The 19,511-nt window shown below is 45.3% G+C and overlaps 2 protein-coding genes across 3 annotated transcripts in view; both read right to left on the bottom strand.

The window, feature by feature from the left end:
* The window catches only part of ENDOV (endonuclease V), a 162,542-nt gene that overhangs the window by 107,284 nt on the left and 35,747 nt on the right, over window positions 1-19,511 (bottom strand). The window lies entirely within an intron of this gene.
* On the bottom strand, window positions 4,039-6,352 carry LOC143769240 (uncharacterized). Its single transcript, XM_077257773.1, has 2 exons — window positions 6,094-6,352; window positions 4,039-5,476 (listed from the first exon to the last, which is right to left on the bottom strand). The coding sequence occupies exons 1-2, from the start codon at window positions 6,219-6,221 to the stop codon at window positions 4,147-4,149; spliced, it is 1,458 nt and encodes a 485-aa protein (XP_077113888.1). The 5' UTR covers window positions 6,222-6,352; the 3' UTR covers window positions 4,039-4,146.

Below are 19,511 nucleotides of genomic sequence, written 5' to 3'. Positions count from 1 at the left end.
TTGTGCGCCGCAGTGTCGGCGACGCAGCGTCGGCGACGCATCACACAACGCAAACAAAAACGCAGCAAAACGCATGCACAACGCTGCGTTTTGCGACGCATGCGTCCTTTTTTTGCTTGATTTTGGACGCACAAAAAATGCAACTTGTTGCGTCCTCTGCGCCATGACGCACTTATGCCCGGTGCCACCTCTCTTTATTTTTCATCTCTCATTTCATGGCTATGCTACATAGGGACTTCATCTTGGAAATCTTACTAACAGCGACAGGTTGTATGGGGTGTTATACTGCTTGATTTCTGAGCTTTAGGGGGATTTTTATATGAGTAATCATAATCTCCCCAACCCTTTAACCCCTAATTCTTTTTGGTTCCTTTATATTTAGTCCTGCTGTGTTAGAGCATTTTGTTCTGTGTGGCATTTAGAGTCAATTATGGATGAATAACAATATGTGCTTGATTTGTATATATTGAGGGTGGCACCGTGGTATGACCTCATTATAGGTCTTGGTATCTATCTTTTGCGGTGTTTTCACAATTTTAAATGGTTTTAATGTCTTTTTGCAGTGTTAAGTGTGTTGAAATAAACCTTTATCATTGATAATCCTTGTGGTGATCCCTTTAATATGCATGCTACTTCTTTTTTCTTTCATTTTATGTTGTGTCTTTTGTAGCATGCTATTGGTGATCCCTGGCGGTGGTGCCTGCCTAATATTGTTTTCGCAAAATGCAAGTGCAACGCATGTCCATGCGCCCCCATGTTAAATATAGGGGCGCATGACACATGCGGCGACGCTGCGGCGCCCGACGCTGCGGCGCAGAACGCTAATGTGAACGTAGACTAATACAACTAATAATAGAAGGTGCTCTACAAGTGCATGAAATACAGAGGAGGCTACTTTCACACATCAGGTTTTCAGTGTCAGGCTAATGAGTCTACCTTCACATTAGCGTTCGGCGCCGCAGCGTCGCCGCATGCGTCATGCGCCCCTATATTTAACATGGGGGCGCATGGACATGCGTTGTGCTGCGTTTTGCGACGCATGGCCGCAAGCGTTGGGCTCAGAGAACGCAACAAGTTGCTTTTTTTTTGCGTCCAACTTTCGGCCAAAAAGTACGCATGCGTCGCAAAACGCAGCGTTTTGCATGCGTTTTGCTGCGTTTTTGTTTGCGTTGTGCGTTGCGTCGCCGACGCTGCGGCGCACAACGCACATGTGAACGTAGCCTAATACCAATAGAGGGCGCTTCTCACATCACAGAACATTCACATCACAAGTGTGTGATACCAATAGAGGGCGCTTCTCACAACACAGAACATACACATCACAGGTGTGTGATACCAATAGAGGGCGCTATATTCAACTCTGCACATTCACATCACAAGTGCAATACCAATAGAGGGCGCTTCTCACATCATAGAACATTCACATCACAAGTGTGTGATACCAATAGAGGGCGCTGTATTCAACTCTGCACATTCACATCACATGTGCAATACCAATAGAGGGCGCTTCTCACAACACAGAACTGAGGCTACTTTCACACTTGCGTTTTAATCTGCAGCGTTTAATCCGCAAACGCAAGGACACGAAAAACGCACGAAAACGCGTGTAAACGCAGCATTTTAAAACCGCTTACGGTTACCGCATGCGTCATTAAAACGCTGCATTTACATGCTTTTGCTTGCGTTTTCCATGCGTTTGCGTTTTTTGTGCGCATGTTGCAAAAATTTACTAGCGAAAAATCTAGATCACAAGAAACAGCCAATGGGACTACAGAGGGCGTGTATTATGTGAAATCTATATATAGACCCTAGGACAGCTGAAATCTTCAGATTTTGCTCCTGTATCCTGTGACAAGATGGATCTTCACATGGATAGCTTTTACTTCAAACTGGATCTGAGCATCAAGATTTTTCTGGCATGTGCGTTTGCTTGGGAGCAACACCGAAACCGGGAAAGACAGAGAAGTACACGGCGTAGGCGGTTTTGGCAACACCCCATTGTAGAACTGCGGGAGAGCCGTGGTGCATATCACACCCTGTATGGTGAGCTCAATGAGAACCCAGAAAAATTCCCGGAATATACAAGGATGTCACAAGACTCTTTCCGGGATTTGCTTGATCGTGTCCAAGGAGCCATCCGGAGACAGGACACACAGCTCCGTAGAGCCATTCCACCAGAGGAACGTCTCCTGGTTACCTTAAGGTACGTAATAATTCTAAACAAAAGCTAGCCATAATTTTTGCAGGTCTGACATGTATTTTTGGCATTTTTGTAAATTATTTATTCTTTCTACAGATTTCTTGCAACTGGAGAGAGCTTGTCATCCCTTCATTTCCAGTACCGCCTTGGAATTTCCACGCTGTCCGGAATTGTTTTTGACACCTGCCGGGCTTTATGGACCATTCTCCGTGAGGAATTTATACCCATACCCACGGAGGACATGTGGAAAGAAATTGCTGAAAAATTTTGGACTGTTTGTGATTTTCCCAACTGTTTGGGTGCGGTGGATGGGAAGCACATCCGGATTATCAAACCAGCCAGAACGGGATCACAGTTCTTCAACTACAAGAAATATTTTTCAGTAGTTCTCATGGCAATAGCCGATGCGGACTGTCGCTTTATTGCTGTGGACATTGGTGCTTTTGGCTGTGGCAACGATTCACAGACTTTTAAAAACTCTGATATGGGCCGACGTGTTTATGGCAAAAAAATTTAATTTCCCACAGCCACGACCACTCCCCTACACACAAGGCCCACCGCTGCCATTTGTAATGGTTGGGGATGAGGCCTTTCAGATGAGTGAAAATCTCCTGAAGCCCTATTCAAGTCGGGACTTGAACCGCACAAAACGGATCTATAACTACAGACTAACCAGGGCCCGCAGAACAGTAGAGTGTGCCTTTGGGATTATGGTGTCCAAATGGCGCATTCTAGCAACTGCCATAAATCTAAAAATGGAGACAGTGGATGAGGTGGTAAAAGCCTGTGTGGTTCTCCACAATTTCATTCTGGCTAAGGAGCGACCCACCATAGAACTTGAGGAACCTGTTGCCAACCCTTTGCCTGATTACCGTCATCACCCGCTGCGGTCAACAGTTGAAGTAGGCCACATGCGGGACCAATTTGCTGCCTTTTTTGATTCTGACATTGGGCGTGTGCCATGGCAGGACAATATGGTGTAAAATGTACTGGTGGCTTCAGGTCTGTAAAGTTATGTTTGAAATGTTAATGTTTTTTCTAATAAAATAATTGTGTTTTACTTTCTGAACCATGTCTCCTATCTATTTTCTTAACAAACCACTTAGGGTTTTTGGGTTTAGGTTGTTGACGTCATTGCGTCCTGTCTTGGTTCACTAGTAGCTATTTGCCGCAGACTGTATAGACGATAGCTGTTGGGTGTCGCAGTATTTGTCCAGTACTTAACATCAGTATTTGTAAGCCAAAACCAGGAGTGGTAGTTAAATGCTTAGTGGTGCATATGTATTTATTGAAATTTTCCTCTCATAGTTCCACTACAGGTTTAGGCTTACAAATAGTGCTGTAAAATACAGAGCGAATACTGAGAGTGTGACGGCAGCCTACACCACAGATCTATAGTCATCAAGTCAGGTGTCAGAACTAATGAATTCATGATGCTAATTGCTCTTGAATTCATTTTTCCTGACACTTGTCCGGGTGAGTATAGATATGCCATGTACATTGTCCCTTCACTTTGTGTGAAATATATGTATATGTACCCATAAGATAAAATGGAGGTAATACAATGCATTTCTAAAATCAGCAGGTCAGGGGTCATAAATAATGTTTCTGATAAGACACGACCTGTTGAGTATAGTTGTGCTGTGTATTACCACCATTTTGTCTTCTGTGTGCGACCAAAAGTCACGGAGTAAACAGAAAGAACTGTATTTGGAGAAAATACAAGTGTTATTTTTGGGGGCAACCTCATATCTCTCAACCAAACACACACCAAGCTTCAGTGTTCTGCTAATTAAGTACTGGAGGTTGGAGGTGGCCCCCAAAAAAGTGTTCGACGCATTTTTTGTTATTGGCGCACGGTGTGTGGTGACGGCGGCGAAATACACAATTAAACAAACCTTATTGGGGCAAAACACAGGTTTATTAAACACACACAAACAAAAAAATTAACTGCGCCTGCTTGGGGTTGAGTGCCGATATTGTGGGGTGTCCAGTTGTGAGGTCTGGCTTATTGTAGCCGACATAGGGGTGGCAGGAGAAGGCGCTATGAAACTGCTGGGGTCAGGAAATTCAGGGATTGGGCTAGACACATGAGAGGGCTGAGACACACTGGAAGGGTGAGACAAACCAGACATTACAGACACATTGGGAGGTGAGGGGGGAGGGATAGCTATTGTTTTTTTTTGCTTTTTTTTGCCTTTCCCCTTCCTTGTTTGGCGCGGGTTCGTTGTTGTGGTGGCAGGGAACGCCAGGGCAGGGTCCGGCAACGGCAGTCTTGTGGTGGTGGCAGGGAACGCCAGGGCAGGGTCCGGCAACGGCAGTCTTGTGGTGGTGGCAGGGAACGCCAGGGCAGGGTCCGGCAACGGCAGTCTTGTTGTCGTGGCGGGGAACGCCAGGGCAGGGTCCGGCAAAGGCAGTCTTGTTGTCGTGGCGGGGAACGCCAGGGCAGGGTCCGACAACGGCAGTCTTGTGGTGGTGGCGGGGAACGCCAGGCCAGGGTCCTTCGGCAGAGCTCTTGTGGTGGTAGTGGGGAACGCCAGGCCAGGGTCCTGCGGCGGCAGCATGGTGGTGGCAGTGGAGGAGGCCCAAGCAGGAGCAGCAGTTGTCATGGTGGTGGCGGTGGGCTGACCCACTGCACTGGGCATGGTGGTGGTGCTGTAATACGGTCCGGCAGTGTTTGGAATGGAGGTGGCCGTGCAGTGGTATGCAGCAGATGTCGGCATTGATGTAAAGCGTGACAGTGTGGGCACTGTTGGAAATGCCCCCACTGTCTGCTGAAAATACCGACTCTGCTGCATAGCCTGCACGTAAGCAGCATTGCAGGCCTGCATAACAGTAATCTGGAGCTCAGGACTAAGGTGTTCCGACATGCCCTGTTCTATCTGATTAAAAAAATGATGTGCTGGCCTCTGGAGGTCGGCTTTCACTTGGGCAAGGGCTGTGGTTACCTCCTGGATACGTGTGCTCATATGACTAATGGCAGTATCCAGTCGGTCACCCATCGCCTTGAGTCCCTCATGGAAGACCGAGCTCAAGTGCAAAAACTCGGGCATGAGTGACCTATCCGCGGCCCTCTGCCGCTGCCGGGAGGAGCCCATAAAAAATTGGCTAGAGGCAGAGGACTGGGGAAGGGGAACACCTGATGGACCAGCTTCCTGGTCTCCAGGTTGTGTGGCAGGCCCACTTGCTTCAGCGCTGGAGGATGGCTGGGACGGGTCCGTGGCTGACTGATGAAGGACCGCTCCAGAACCTGGGCCAACAGTGGAGCTCCAAGTGCTGCGAAAAAAAAAAAAAAAATTATTACAAAACATTTATAAAAAGATAACTCAACAGTTAGATAAACATTCAGATAGGGAAAGGTCACACTAGCACTATTTGGAGTGAATTTTACATCAGAATTTGCAAGCCAGGAGTTCAACAGTAGGAAGAAAAGTTTCATAAAACCACATGCTATACTTCTGCATGCATCGACCAGTCCTTGGGTATTAAAAAAACTGATGTAAAATAAGAAGAGACGATGGAGGCAATACAAGCCATATCTCTATACAAGCAAGCCACCTGTATACTCACCAGGACAAGTGCCAGGAAAAATGAATTGAGGAGCCATTGGCATCCTGAATTCATTATTTCTGACACCTAACTTGCTGAGTATAGATCTGTTGTGCAGGCTGCCGTCACACTCTCAGTATTTGCTCGGTATTTCAAATCAGTATTGGTATGCCAAAACCTGGAGAGGAACTATGTGAGGGAAAGTATTCAAAGAACACGTACCCCACTTCTGCATGTATCAATCACTCATGGTTTTTGATTCCAAATACTGATTCAAAATAGTGACCCAAAAAAGCTAGCATTATACACAACTTTTATTTTTCTTTTTTAACCAATATACTTACGTTCTTCGTGCAAGGACCGGTCTCAAAAACGCAAGGATGCGGTGGTACTTGTATTTTCGTATCCTTGCTCCAGAACCACTTGGAAGCTGGCTCTCTTGGCGCAGGTCCTTGTTGAAGCGGTCCTTCATCGATCGCCAACGTGTTTTGACTTTTGACACTGTTGGCAAAACAAAACATAATAGTTAGGACAATGGTCTTTTGACCGTGGTCACACAACTGTATGTGCTGTGAAAAAGTAATGACTTTCTCTCATCATACACAGTTGTGTGAGCATGGCCAAGGTATTGACTACATCACACTGCATTGCGATACTTACCAAATGCAGAACGGACCCGAGCCGGGGCATTGGCCCAGCCATCCCACAACGCTGCGGCCACCTCATTCCAAAGCCTCCGGATCGTCACATTGTTGGCGTGCAGTGGATCCCGGGTGTCCCACAATGCGACTCGCTCGTGAACCAGGGAGATGAGGTGTTCATTCTCAATGAGGTCCTCATCCCCTTCTGGAACCTAACAACAAAAAGGACATTAATATAGGAGGCGTTCACATACGGAAGACAGAAAACAGAATCAGAGGAATGGCATGAATATTGAAATAAAAAAAAACACTGGTGCTGAAGCAGAAGGGAAAGAAAGAGAGAAGTAGAAAGAAATGAAGATTCAAGAATTATAAAGTGAGGATACAATACACATTCAGCCAGCTATACTTACACGATGCCGCCGTGTTGCCCGGCCGTGACCACGCTGCTCCTGCCCAGTCTCCTGCCCAGTCTCTTCCGCTGTAGAAGAAGTGGTCTGAAAAAGGGAAAATATACATTGTCATATGTGTAGATGTGACAGTGAATACTTACCAATCTGAGGAGGTGAATATTCACTTCGCTGACATGTTCCCCTTGTGCAGGCCCAGGCGTTTCCTCATCAGAAGAAGAAGACATTCTGATGTATGCAGAAAGAAAGAAATGAAAGAAATTAGGGCATATAGACACAGATTTATAGAAAAGAAATGCATTGGATAGGATATACTCACATAGTTCTGAGGCTTGTTTGCTGCTCCAAGGGGCGTCTCGTCTGCAAGGCAGTCTGATGAGTAGTGACCTGCAACTGTCCACACCCTCCCTTTATCACCTTGTATGTGGGGGGTGGCTTATCAGTGTCTAGACATGTTTTTCTCAATTGAGACGCATGCGTCGGCAAACGCAAGCAAATGCATGTACAGAAAAACGCATGCGTTTACATAGACCACAATGCGTTTTTTCGGCGCAAACCTTGCGCAATCAGCCGCATACGTTTCCAGGCGGTAAAATGACGCCTCTAAAAATTACTACATGTTGCATTTCCGCGCCAAGACGCAGACGACTAGACGACGCATGAGTCCTCAAACGCGGCAAAACGCGAACACAGAAAAACGCATGCGTCGATAATGTTAAAGATAGGATTACACAACGCATGCGGATATTTGCGGATTAAACGCTGCGGACACAACTGCAAATGTGAAAGCGGCCATACACATCACAAGTGTGTGATACCAATAGAGGGCGCTGTATACAACTGCGCATTCACATGAAAAGTGCAATACCAATAGAGGGCGCTTCTCACATCATAGAACATTCACATCACAAGTGTGTGATACCAATAGAGGGCGCTTCTCACAACACAGAACATACACATCACAAGTGTGTGATACCAATAGAGGGCGCTTCTCACAACACAGAACATACACATCACAAGTGTGTGATACCAATAGAGGGCGCTGTATACAACTCTGCACATTCACATCACATGTGCAATACCAATAGAGGGCGCTTCTCACAACACAGAACATACACATCACAAGTGTGTGATACCAATAGAGGGCGCTTCTCACAACACAGAACATACACATCACAAGTGTGTGATACCAATAGAGGGCGCTTCTCACAACACAGAACATACACATCACAAGTGTGTGATACCAATAGAGGGCGCTTCTCACAACACAGAACATACACATCACAAGTGTGTGATACCAATAGAGGGCACTGTATACAACTCTGCACATTCACATCACATGTGCAATACCAATAGAGGGCGCTTCTCACAACACAGAACATACACATCACAAGTGTGTGATACCAATAGAGGGCGCTGCTCACAACACAGAACATACACATCACAAGTGTGTGATACCAATAGAGGGCGCTTCTCACAGCACAGAACATTCACATCACAAGTGTGTGATACCAATAGAGGGCGCTTCTCACAACACAGAACATTCACATCACAAGTGTGTGGTACCAATAGAGGGCGCTGTATACAACTCTGCACATTCACATCACATGTGCAATACCAATAGAGGGCGCTTCTCACAACACAGAAAATACACATCACAAGTGTGTGATACCCATAGAGGGTGCTGTATACAACTGCACATTCACATCACATGTGCAATACCATTAGGCTACGTTCACATTTGTGGTGTGCGCCGCAGCGTCGTCGCCGCAACAAAACGCATGCGTCGTGCGGCCCTATCTTTAACATTGGCGCCGCATGTACATGCGTTGTCATGCGTTGTGTTGCGTTGTACGCCGCATGCGGCGTTAGGGCGCACCTGTCAGGGCGCGGCAAACGCAACATGTTGCATTTTTCGGGCGGCGCCGACCTTTTAAAAAACGCATGCGTCGTGTTTGCGTCGTGTTTGCGTCGTCGATGCGCCTTATTCCCCATTGACTTGTATTGACAACGCAGACGACGCAAGTACTTGCGTTGTGGTGCGTTGTACGACGCATGCGTTTTCCAATAAAAAATGCAAAACATTGTCTAGACTTTGGCATTGTCTTTCACAAGGCTATCCAGACAAGACAAGACTGAGAGGAGAATCTGCTTTCCAAACCTGTAAGTATATATTTCTCTTTGCATATTTTTTATTCTGTGTTTTATTTCTTGATTTTGATGTAATTTGTGCAATGTTTGGTGTGTACTATTGTACGGTTATGGCACTGTGGGTTGTTATTGAAAAATAGTTTTTTTGAATCTGGTTCTGATGTACTTCTGGCGTTATATGCTGGCGTTTATTGTCTTCGGCCTTGCTTGGTTTTGGATTGGTTTTATGGATTTTGGGTTGTTCTGGTGTCATGTGGTTGTTCAATGTCTTTTTTTTTTGCAGTTTTTTTCTTGTTAAATTTCTGGTGCATGTCTTTTTCTGGTTTCTATTGTTGGGGGTAACCGTATGGCGTTTTCTTGGCTCATGTCTTGCTGTGTTTTATTATGCTGTTGGCATTTTTTTTTCTTTCCTTGAGTGTCTTTTCTTGCTGGTGGGGGGGCTACATTTATGATGTTTCATGTATTGTTCCGTGCGGCTATATGCCATTCTATTTCCATTTTTTTTTTTTTTAATCTCTGATGGTTTAACGTCGTTTTCCGTATGGCATATATCTCCTTCCTTGACTGTTTGCATTGCCAAGTGTGTAGTATAATGGATGTTTTTTTTTTTTTTTTGGTGGGGCCCTTTTTTTTTAATTTCATGTGTTTTCTTTTCTATTTGACTATGGTTTTTCTTTTGGTTGCTGTATATTGTAACAGCGGTTGTCCCGTAATGTTTATTGCTTATTATCTAGAATGGTATTTTTCGCCTTTTTCTGATGTATTTCAGTGGTTAGATGTCACCAGATGGTGTTGTTTTGGATCATGTCTTGTTGTAATTGTAAAGTATGGCGTTCATTAGTTTGCTATTTCATTGTGCCTTTTTTTTTCCTGTATAAATAAAGGGGTTTTTTTGTAACTTTTTATTTTTAAAAATTTGGACATAGGTGTCTATTTTGTTTGGGTCTATTCTTGTGTTGTATCTTCTATTGTATTCTCTTGCAATGTATGGCGTTGTGGTGTCGCTTGTTGAGTTTGCATTGTCCTATCAGTCAACAGTCAATTGTGGTTTTTTCTTTTTTTTGGCTATTTTATTGTATGTGGCATTGTTAGCTTTGGATGTGATTTTTTGCTCATTTTTTCATTGCAGAACAAACTTGCAAGAATGGCGAGTGACTCTGAACATAGCCAATCGGCGCGGGGGAGTGCGGTGAGTAATTATGTCCAGTTGCTTATTATTCGCAGCCATTTGTAGCATTGGCAATAATTTTTTTATACAATTTTTACAGGCTTCCTCAAGTGATGGGGAAGGCAGTCAGCGGGAGCAGAGAGCTCGGGGCCAAGGTGTGGCGTCAGGACGGCGAGTGAGTGAGTTTTTTTTTTTTTTTTTTCTTGACTAGCATCCTGCTGTGAGTAACATTACATTTGAGTAGCATCCTGCTTTCACTAGGGATGTTTACTAAGCTTAATTACATTATAGCTTTTAAGGGCAGCAAGTATTGGGGGAAGGTAACATATAGTTGAACTCCCTGCACAAAAACATTCCTAAATACAGGTGTAGAAACCAGAAATATACATACAGACAGGATAGGGCAAAGGTACATATCATGACAGGTGCTGGTGGTTGTTAATATTTGCATATTTGTAACCTTAATGTTTTCTAATTTTTCTAGGTTTCACAACGGGACCAAGGAGATTGTGGGATAGATGTGGACCTCCTGATCTCCAGCATCCAGGAGCGTGGCCCGTTGTGGGACAACGGCACATGGACCAGGTGGTGTTGAGGCGTTTGTGGGTTGAGGTGGCAAAGTCGCTGTGGGATGGCTTTGAAAGCGCTTCAGGCACAGACAAAAGCAACTTTGGTAAGTATTGTTGATACGCTGCTATGACCCATCTTGCCAGGATAAACACAACCGTGTGTGATGCGATCAACGCCTAAACTTTGCATCGCACACGGTTGTTTTATCCTTTTAAAATGCTAAATATGTAACCTTTTTTTTTTTTTTGCATTCACAGTTAAAAAGTTGAGGACCAGATGGCGATCCATGAAGGACCGTTTCAATAAGGGGATCCGTGCTGCGGAGGAGCAAGCTCGGAGTGGTGCTGCTGCGTCCAAGTCTGTGCCCTACAAGTACAGCAGGGCATTACAGTTCCTAAGACCGGTCCTTGGCCGCCGACAGTAAGTATTTTGTCCACATACCATATTGCACAGCCACATTGTACATTGCCCAGCCACATAGCATATTGCACAGCCACATTGTACATTGCCCAGCCACATAGCATATTGCACAGCCACGTACATTGTGCATCCACATAGTATATTGGCAGGCCACTATATCGCAGCCACATAGTACACGTTCTAGCCACGTATCCACATAGTATATTTCCCAGGCACATAGTGTATTGGCCATCCATGTAGTCAGCGTAGCATATTGGCCATCCACGTAACTTTTTCCCTAGTGGAATGGTATATAGCCCATTAGTAATTTTTTTGGTTAAGCGTGAGTCCTTGTAGTCCATGACAGGTTACGTTCTGAGTCAGGGTAGTTCTGATCGCAGGAATAATGATGACGTCTCGATCACATGATCCTAACGTCATGGCCGTTCCTGCGATCAGATCAGCAAAGTCACTGTTTTTTTTTTTAAATTTTTATCTTGACTTTAAATTTTATACTATTTTTGCGGCATAGGCAGCGTCAAGAAAGAGTTTTAGACAAAATTTTTTTTTACCCATGACAGTGGTATGCGGTCAAAAGGCTTTGGCAGCAGGAATGAACATTAATTTTCTGCCGTTGGTATGTCCATGATTGTTATCGTCAGCCATAACGGTCAGCTGGCGATAACAATCAGCAATTTATTATAGGCCACACAGACTGAGAGACAGAGGATTTGTATTGTTGTGTAATGTAATGTTAATTTTATTACAGGAGTTGGCGTTATTAATTGAAGACTAATTTTTCCCTTATCTTTTCACAGGACACACAGCAGCACCCTCGAGCGAGCTCGCCCCGCAGGAGCGGACCTTCATGAATCGCCATCTGACCCGTCACAGCCCTCCCACAGCGACAGCAGGCTTGCACCACCATCTGGAGAACCGGCAGCCGGTCCATCAGGTGTTCCCCTGCCCGAGGCCTCTGGCGCACCTTCGTTCGGGAATTCCCGACAGCGCCAGCGGGCCTCGGACAGGCCAGCCATGCCCGAATTTTTGCATTTGACCACGGTTTTCCAGAACTGTTTCAAGGCGTTGGGCGATAAAATGGACACTGCTCTGTCCAATATCGACCAGCGCCTTGAAAATATGGAATCCGAGCTCTCGAGTCCGGCCAAACATTTTTTTAGTACCATTGCTAAGGGCATGGTGGAACACCTTACGCCGGAACTCCAGATTTCGGTGATGCAGGCCTGCAACACTGCCTACGTGAGGGCTCTGCAGCAGGCTCGGGTCATGCAGTCAGCGACAATGCCCGTAGTGCCGTCGCTGGCTAGCATGACTCCGACTCCTGCTGCAGAGCCACTCCAGCCAACCCACCCAGGTCCACGTGCGGAGCGACGCCACCACAGGCACCATAGCAGTGTGCCGCCGACTCCTGCTCCTGCCAGGCCCTCATCCTCCCGTAGCCGTCACGGACCTGCCGCGGGACAGAAAAAAAGAAAACGGAGGAAGAGGACACACACGGAGGCTCTGGCTGCTCCAATACAGACACCAAGCTCGCGTCGGGGCTCTAGCCGCAGCAGGAGCAGCCAGGGCCATTCAAGAACCAGGCCAAGACTTGAGTTGCCTCCTCCCTCCCCTACAGAGTTGGCGGTTTCCTCCCCAGTCTACCCTGCGGAGGGTTTGGACCTGCCATCGAGCCTCCTGGACTCTGGCTCATCATCCTCCTCTTCCTCTCCCCATTCACAACCAGAGACATACCATTCCCCCATGGTGGCAGAGGTTGATAACCCCTAAGTTTATTTCCCCTTTTTTTTTTCTGTTTCCCCCCAATAAAAATTGTTCATTTTAAAACAACAATATTTGTTCTTATTTTCCAGTATACTTCTCGGCAATTCACGCCGTGCGCCGTCTACACATATTTTGTGCTTCAAACACCTCATATATGCAATGTCAGACAGTATTTTTACAATTTTTATTTTGCCTTTTTTTGGTGTCTCTCATTGCTGTATGAGGTGTTTACAAACACTAAAGTGTATGTGTCCACGTTCAGGATTGCATCAGGATTTGGTCAGGATTTTACATCAGTATTTGTAACCCAAAACCAGGAGTGGGTGATAAATACAGAAGTGGAGCATATGTTTCTATTCTACTTTTCCTCTAATTGTTCCTCTCCTGGTTTTGGCTTACAAATACTGATGAAAAATCCTGACCAAATCCTGATGCAATCCTGAACGTGGACACATACCGTAAAGGTACCTTCACACTTAAGCAACGCTGCAGCGAAACAGACAATGATGCAGATCACTGCAGCATCGCTATTTGGTCGCTGGAGAGCTGTCTGTGTGACAGCTCTCCAGCGACCAACGATGCCGAGGTCCCCGGGTAACCAGAGTAAACATCGGGTTGCTAAGCGCAGGGCCGCGCTTCCGATGTTTACCCTGGTTACCAGTGTTAAATGTGAAAAAAACAACAGTACATATACTCACAATCGCGTCCCCCGGCGTCCACTTCCCTGCACTGACTGAGTGACGGCCCTAACAGCAGAGCGGTCACATCACCGCTGTGCTGTGCATTCACTTTACGGCCGGCGCTCAGTCAGTGCAGGAAGCGGACGCCGGGGGACGCGAAGATGAGTATATGTACTGTTTTTTTTTTACATTTAACACTGGTAACCAGGGTAAATATCAGGTTACTAAGCGCCGCCCTACGCTTAGTAACCCGATATTTACCCTGCTTACCATTGTAAAACATCGCTGGTATCGTTGCTTTTGCTGTCAAACACAACTATACACGGCGATCTGACAACCAAATAAATATGTTATATGGTATGGTATAAATTTGTTCTTTGAAGCAGGGTAGAAAACTTAGAAAAAATTTTTATTAAACAACATTTTAAAAACAAAAGGTTCCAATTTTTTAGATAAGGCACATTACATTTGTGAAGTATAGGTAGATGCAAAATTTGAAATAACCAAACCAACCTAAACGGATTACATTTATTGCACATTTACTGGAGAATTAGTTTATTATTATATTACATTTTTAGCACAGTCACAGTAGAGGTATTTATTGGTGTAGTTAAAACCAGAATACAGTCCAACAGTAACATAACACTACACCATTTGATCTTGCCATGACACACGGCCAACATCTGACACAAAATAGGCCGCAAAACGATCCCTCATCTGCTCAATTTCCACACTTGTCCTCAGAGGATGATCATGGTAATCGGGCAATGGGTTGGCTATGGGTTCATCGAGTTCCACATTCAGTCTCTCTTTGGCCATAATGTAATTGTGGAGAACCACACAAGCCTTCACCACCTCATCCACTGTTTCAATTTTAAGATTAATGGCGGATCCTAATATCCGCCATTTGGAGACAAGGATGCCAAAGGCGCACTCCACAGTCCTTCTGGCCCTGGACAGTCTGTAATTGAAAACCCTTTTTGTATGGTCCAAGCCCCGACTGGAGTAGGGTTTCAATAGGTTGGCAGACATTTGGAATGCCTCATCCCCAACCACAACAAATAGCATCGCAGGGCCTTCCGTGTGGGGAAGAGGTCGTGGCTGGGGGAAATTAAAATTGTTGCCATATAATTTTTGGCCCATATCCGACTCTTTAAATGTGCGTGAGTCATTTGCACGGCCAAACGCACCAATGTCCACTGCGAGAAAACGGCAGTCCGCACCGGCTATTGCCATGAGCACAGTTGAAAAGTATTTTTTATAATTGTAGAAAAGGGATCCACTTTTCGCAGGCTTGGTAACCCGAATGTGCTTTCCATCCACTGCGCCAATACAGTTTGGAAAAGAACACACTTGCTCAAATTTCTGTGCGTTGGCCTCCCAGATTTCACTTGTAGGGACGGGTAAAAATTCCTCCCGGAGATTATCCCACAAAGCGCGGCATGTCTCAGCAATAATTCCGGAAAGAGTGGAGACTCCAATCCGGAATTGAAAATGAAGTGATCTCAAGGTCTCTCCGGTAGCCAGGAGACTGCCAAGAAGATAAAGAAATTACATTAAAGTACATTGCAATTTATAAAAGTACATTGACCATACCAAATCCCCCCCCCCCAAAAAAAAAAGGGAAGAACATATCACAGTCATTCAAACAGCTACGTACCGTAGAGTCACCAGCAGCCGTTCCTCTGCGGAAATAGCTCTCCGGAGCTGCGTGTCCTGCCTGCTAATGGCTCCTTCCACCCGACGCAGCAGATACCGGAAGCTGTCCTGAGACATCCTGGTATATTCGAAATATTTCTCCAGGTTGTCATTCAGTTCGCCAAACAAGCAATGGTATGCTCCACGGCTCTCCCGGACTTCCACGATAGGGTGTATCCAAAAGCGGCGACAACTCCATCTCCGTTTTTCCCTTTCCCTTTGATGAAAACAGGCGACAGCATAGGCATTAGCCAAGGCAAATTCCATCTCCATATCCATGTAGATACTGTCCATGGGACGCTCCATCATGAATACCAGCAAAATGGGAGGAATTCATCTCTGCCAGGGTATATATACACAATTACATAACACCAACCCTCTTCTAGCCATTGGTGGTCCTTATCTAGTGTGTAGACCCTTTTTTTTTTTTTGGTGATGAAGAATGACTCACTGCAGGAAAACGCATGCGTCGAAAAACGCAGCGTTTTTTGGTCAAAACGCAACTGCGTTTCCAAAAAACGCAGCGTTTTTCGACGCATGCGTTGAACGCATGCGTCGAAACACCATGCGTTTCTATTGCGTTTTTGTTGCGTTGTGCGTTGCGGCGACGACGCTGCGGCGCACACCGCAAATGTGAACGTAGACTATATTCAACTCTGCACATTCACATCACAAGTGCAATACCAATAGAGGGCGCTTCTCACAACACAGAACATACACATCACAAGTGTGTGATACCAATAGAGGGCGCTGTATTCAACTCTGTACATTACATTCATATCACAAGTGAAATACCAATAGAGGTCGCTTCTCATAACACAGAACGTACAAATCAGTCTACGTTCACATTTGCGTTGTGCGCCGCAGCGTCGGGCGCTGCAGCGTCGCCGCATGCGTCATGCGCCCCTATATTTAACATGGGGGCGCATGGACATGCGTTGCGTTTTGGGACGCATGCGTCCTTTTTGGCGCAAGCGTCATGGCGCAGAGGACGCAGCATGATGCATTTTTTTGCGTTCAAAACTAGAACGCATGCGTCTCAAAACACAGCGTTGTGCATGCGTTGTGTCGCCGACGCTGCGGCGCACAACGCAAATGTGAACGTAGCCGCACAAGTGTGTGATACCAATAGAGGGCGCTGTATTCAACTCTGCACATTCACATCACATGTGCAATTCCAATAGAGGGCGCTTCTCAACACAGAACATAGGCTGGTTTCACACTTGCGTTTTTATCTGCATGCGTTTTTTAAAAAAACGCATGTGTGAAAAAACGCATGTAAACGCGGTAAAACGCTGCGTTTTTATAGAAAAACACAAGAAAACACAAGAAAAAACAAGAAACCACTAACCCTAACCCTACCCCAAACCCTATCCCTAACCTAACCCCCAACCCTACCCCTAAGGTTAGGATCCCTAGTAACCCTTGGGATCCTAACCCTAACCCTAACCATAAGGTTAGGAGCCCTAGTAACCCTAGGGATCCTAACCCTAACCCTAAGGATCCTAACCCTAACCCTAGTGATTCTAACCCTAACCCTAACCCTAGGGATCCTAACCCTTAGGTTTAGGATCCTAACCATTAGGGTTTTCTTGTTTTTTCTTGTGTTTTCCTATAAAAACGCATGCAAACGCATGTGCATAAAAATGCATGCGTTTCCATAGACATCAATGTTATTTTTGCCGCAAATCAAACGCAAAAGAACGCATGCATTTTTTTTCGGCAAAAAAACGCCGATAGAAATTACTACATGTTGCATTTCTGCAACTGAACGCACGCGTTAAAAAACGCATGCGTTGCAAAAAAAAACGCATGCAAAAAACGCATGCGTTTTTAATGTTAAGTATAGGAAAAAAACACATGCGTTTTTTAGCGCAAAAATGCAGCATTCAAAAACGCAAGTGTGAAACCAGCCTTAGGCTACGTTCACATTAGCGTTGTGCGCCGCAGCGTCGCCGCATGCGTCATGCACCCCTATATTTAACATGGGGGCGCATGGACATGCGTTGCATTTGCGTTTTGTGATGCATGCGTCGCTGCGGCGCACGCGTCAGGGCGCAGCAAGTTGCATTTTTTGTGCGTCCAAAATCAAGCAAAAAAAAGGACGCATGCGTCAGAAAACGCTGCGTTGTGCATGCATTCACATTTGCGTTGTGCGTTGCATCGCCGACGCTGCGGCGCACAATGCAAATGTGAACGTAGCCTTAGGCTACGTTCACATTAGCGTTGTGCGACGCAGCGTCGGGCGCTGCTGCGGCGACGCATGCGTCATGCGCCCCTATATTTAACATGGGGGCGCATGGACATGCGTCGCACTTGCGTTTTGCGCCGCATGCGTCCCTGCGGCGCCCGCGTCCGGGCGCAGAGGATGCAGCAAGTTGCATTTTTGCTGCGTCCAAAATCAATCAAAAAAAGGACGCATGCAGCGCAAAACGCAGCGTTGTGCATGTGTTTTTGTTTGCGTTGTGGCGCCGACGCTGCGGCGCACAACGCAAATGTGAACATAGCCAAATGCTGCAGACAAAAACGCAAGTGTGAAACCACCCTACACATCACAAATGTGTGATACCAATAGAGGTCGCTGCTCACAGCACAGAACATTCACATCACAAGTGTGTGATACCAATAGAGGGCGCTGTATTCAACTCTGCACATTCACATCACATGTGCAATACCAATAGAGGGCGCTTCTCAACACAGAACATTCACATCACAAGTGTGTGATACCAATAGAGGTCGCTGCTCACAACACAGAACATTCACATCACAAGTGTGTGATACCAATAGAGGGCGCTGTATACAACTGCGCATTCACATCAAAAGTGCAATACCAATAGAGGGCGCTTTTCACAACACAGAACATACACATCACAGGTATGTAATACCAATAGAGGGCGCTGTATACAACACAGAACATGACACAGCAGAGTCGTGTAATGCCAATAGAGGGCGCTGCTCACCACATAGCACAAGTGTGTAATACCAATAGAGGGCGCTGCTTACACGTCACAGGTATGTACTACAACAAACATTGTGAGGAATAGAATCCAGCTCCGAAATAATTCTACAAATTTTATAAAAAACTGCATTAAAAGATTGGACGTTTTTCTCTGCAGTGGCCAAGAATGTGAGACCATAGCTTGTCCTTACTCATAGGTATAAATGTAATATCTGGGCACATAAATCCCCATGTTGGCTTCTGGAACTGACATTGTCAGTAACAGGACAAATCCCCTCTTAATACATGAATTAATATGCATAAGACCACCAATAACTATATATATGAAAAGGAAATGAAATTAATTCTATCTAAAAGAAACACATAACACACATTGCAGTTCATATATGATTTGATATTATACATCACGTATTAGTGGTGAAACAATCTGTTTTATCTAAGTATTTGCAGAGTCCACATTTATTATAGACCTTTAGACCTTTACCAGGAAGGATGGTTAATGTTATTTGTGAATGAGCCGGGAAATTATATTCTGAATGTTTTAGCTTTTCTTGCCGATCTATAATATTTTGGGTACAATCTTCGGCTACTTTCGGTTTTTTGTTTCAGGCACTATCCGGAAAGTTTTGAAAAAAATGGATCCGTTTTTTTTTACGCCAGATCCTTTTTTTTGTTATAGAGTCGTATTAGCGCCGGATTGCTGATGGCTTCACGTTTCATCTGTTATTTTCCAGATCCGTTCAAATAGTCGTTACCAGCAGACAGAGAAAACATCCATAGGAACGTTTTTTTGTCCGGCAAAAAAAGCACACAGTGACGGAGCCGGCCAAAAACGTGTGAAACGGAGATGTGAAATGATGAATCCGGCCTCCGGATCCGGTTTTCCAAGCATTTCCCATGCAAATCATGCACATTTTCAGTCTCTCTCTCTTACTCAAACAAAAACCAGATCCAGCTATAAAACTGATCCGCCGCATCAGTTCACTATTTCCGCTGGATCCATTTATTTTTTCAAAATTTACCGGATTCGGCCTGAAACAAATAAAGTGATGTGTGAAATTAGCCAAAAAGAGAGAAAGAGAGAGAGAAAGAGAAACAGAGAAAGAAAGAGAGGAAGGGAGAGAAAGAGAGAGAGATCAATGCAAAATGCTTGGAAAACCGGATCTGGAGGCCGATTCAGCATTTCACATCTCTGTTTCACACGTTTTTGGCCGGCTCCGTCACTGTGCACTTTTTTCGCCGGACGAAAAAACATTTCTCTGGACGTTTTCTCCGTCCGCCGGAAACGACTATTTGGAGGG

The sequence above is a fragment of the Ranitomeya variabilis genome, chromosome 4, assembly GCF_051348905.1.
Source record: "Ranitomeya variabilis isolate aRanVar5 chromosome 4, aRanVar5.hap1, whole genome shotgun sequence".
Lineage (NCBI taxonomy): Eukaryota > Metazoa > Chordata > Amphibia > Anura > Dendrobatidae > Ranitomeya > Ranitomeya variabilis.
The sequence above is the reverse complement of the archived record's forward strand: the minus strand, read 5'-3'. Positions and strand labels throughout refer to the sequence as shown.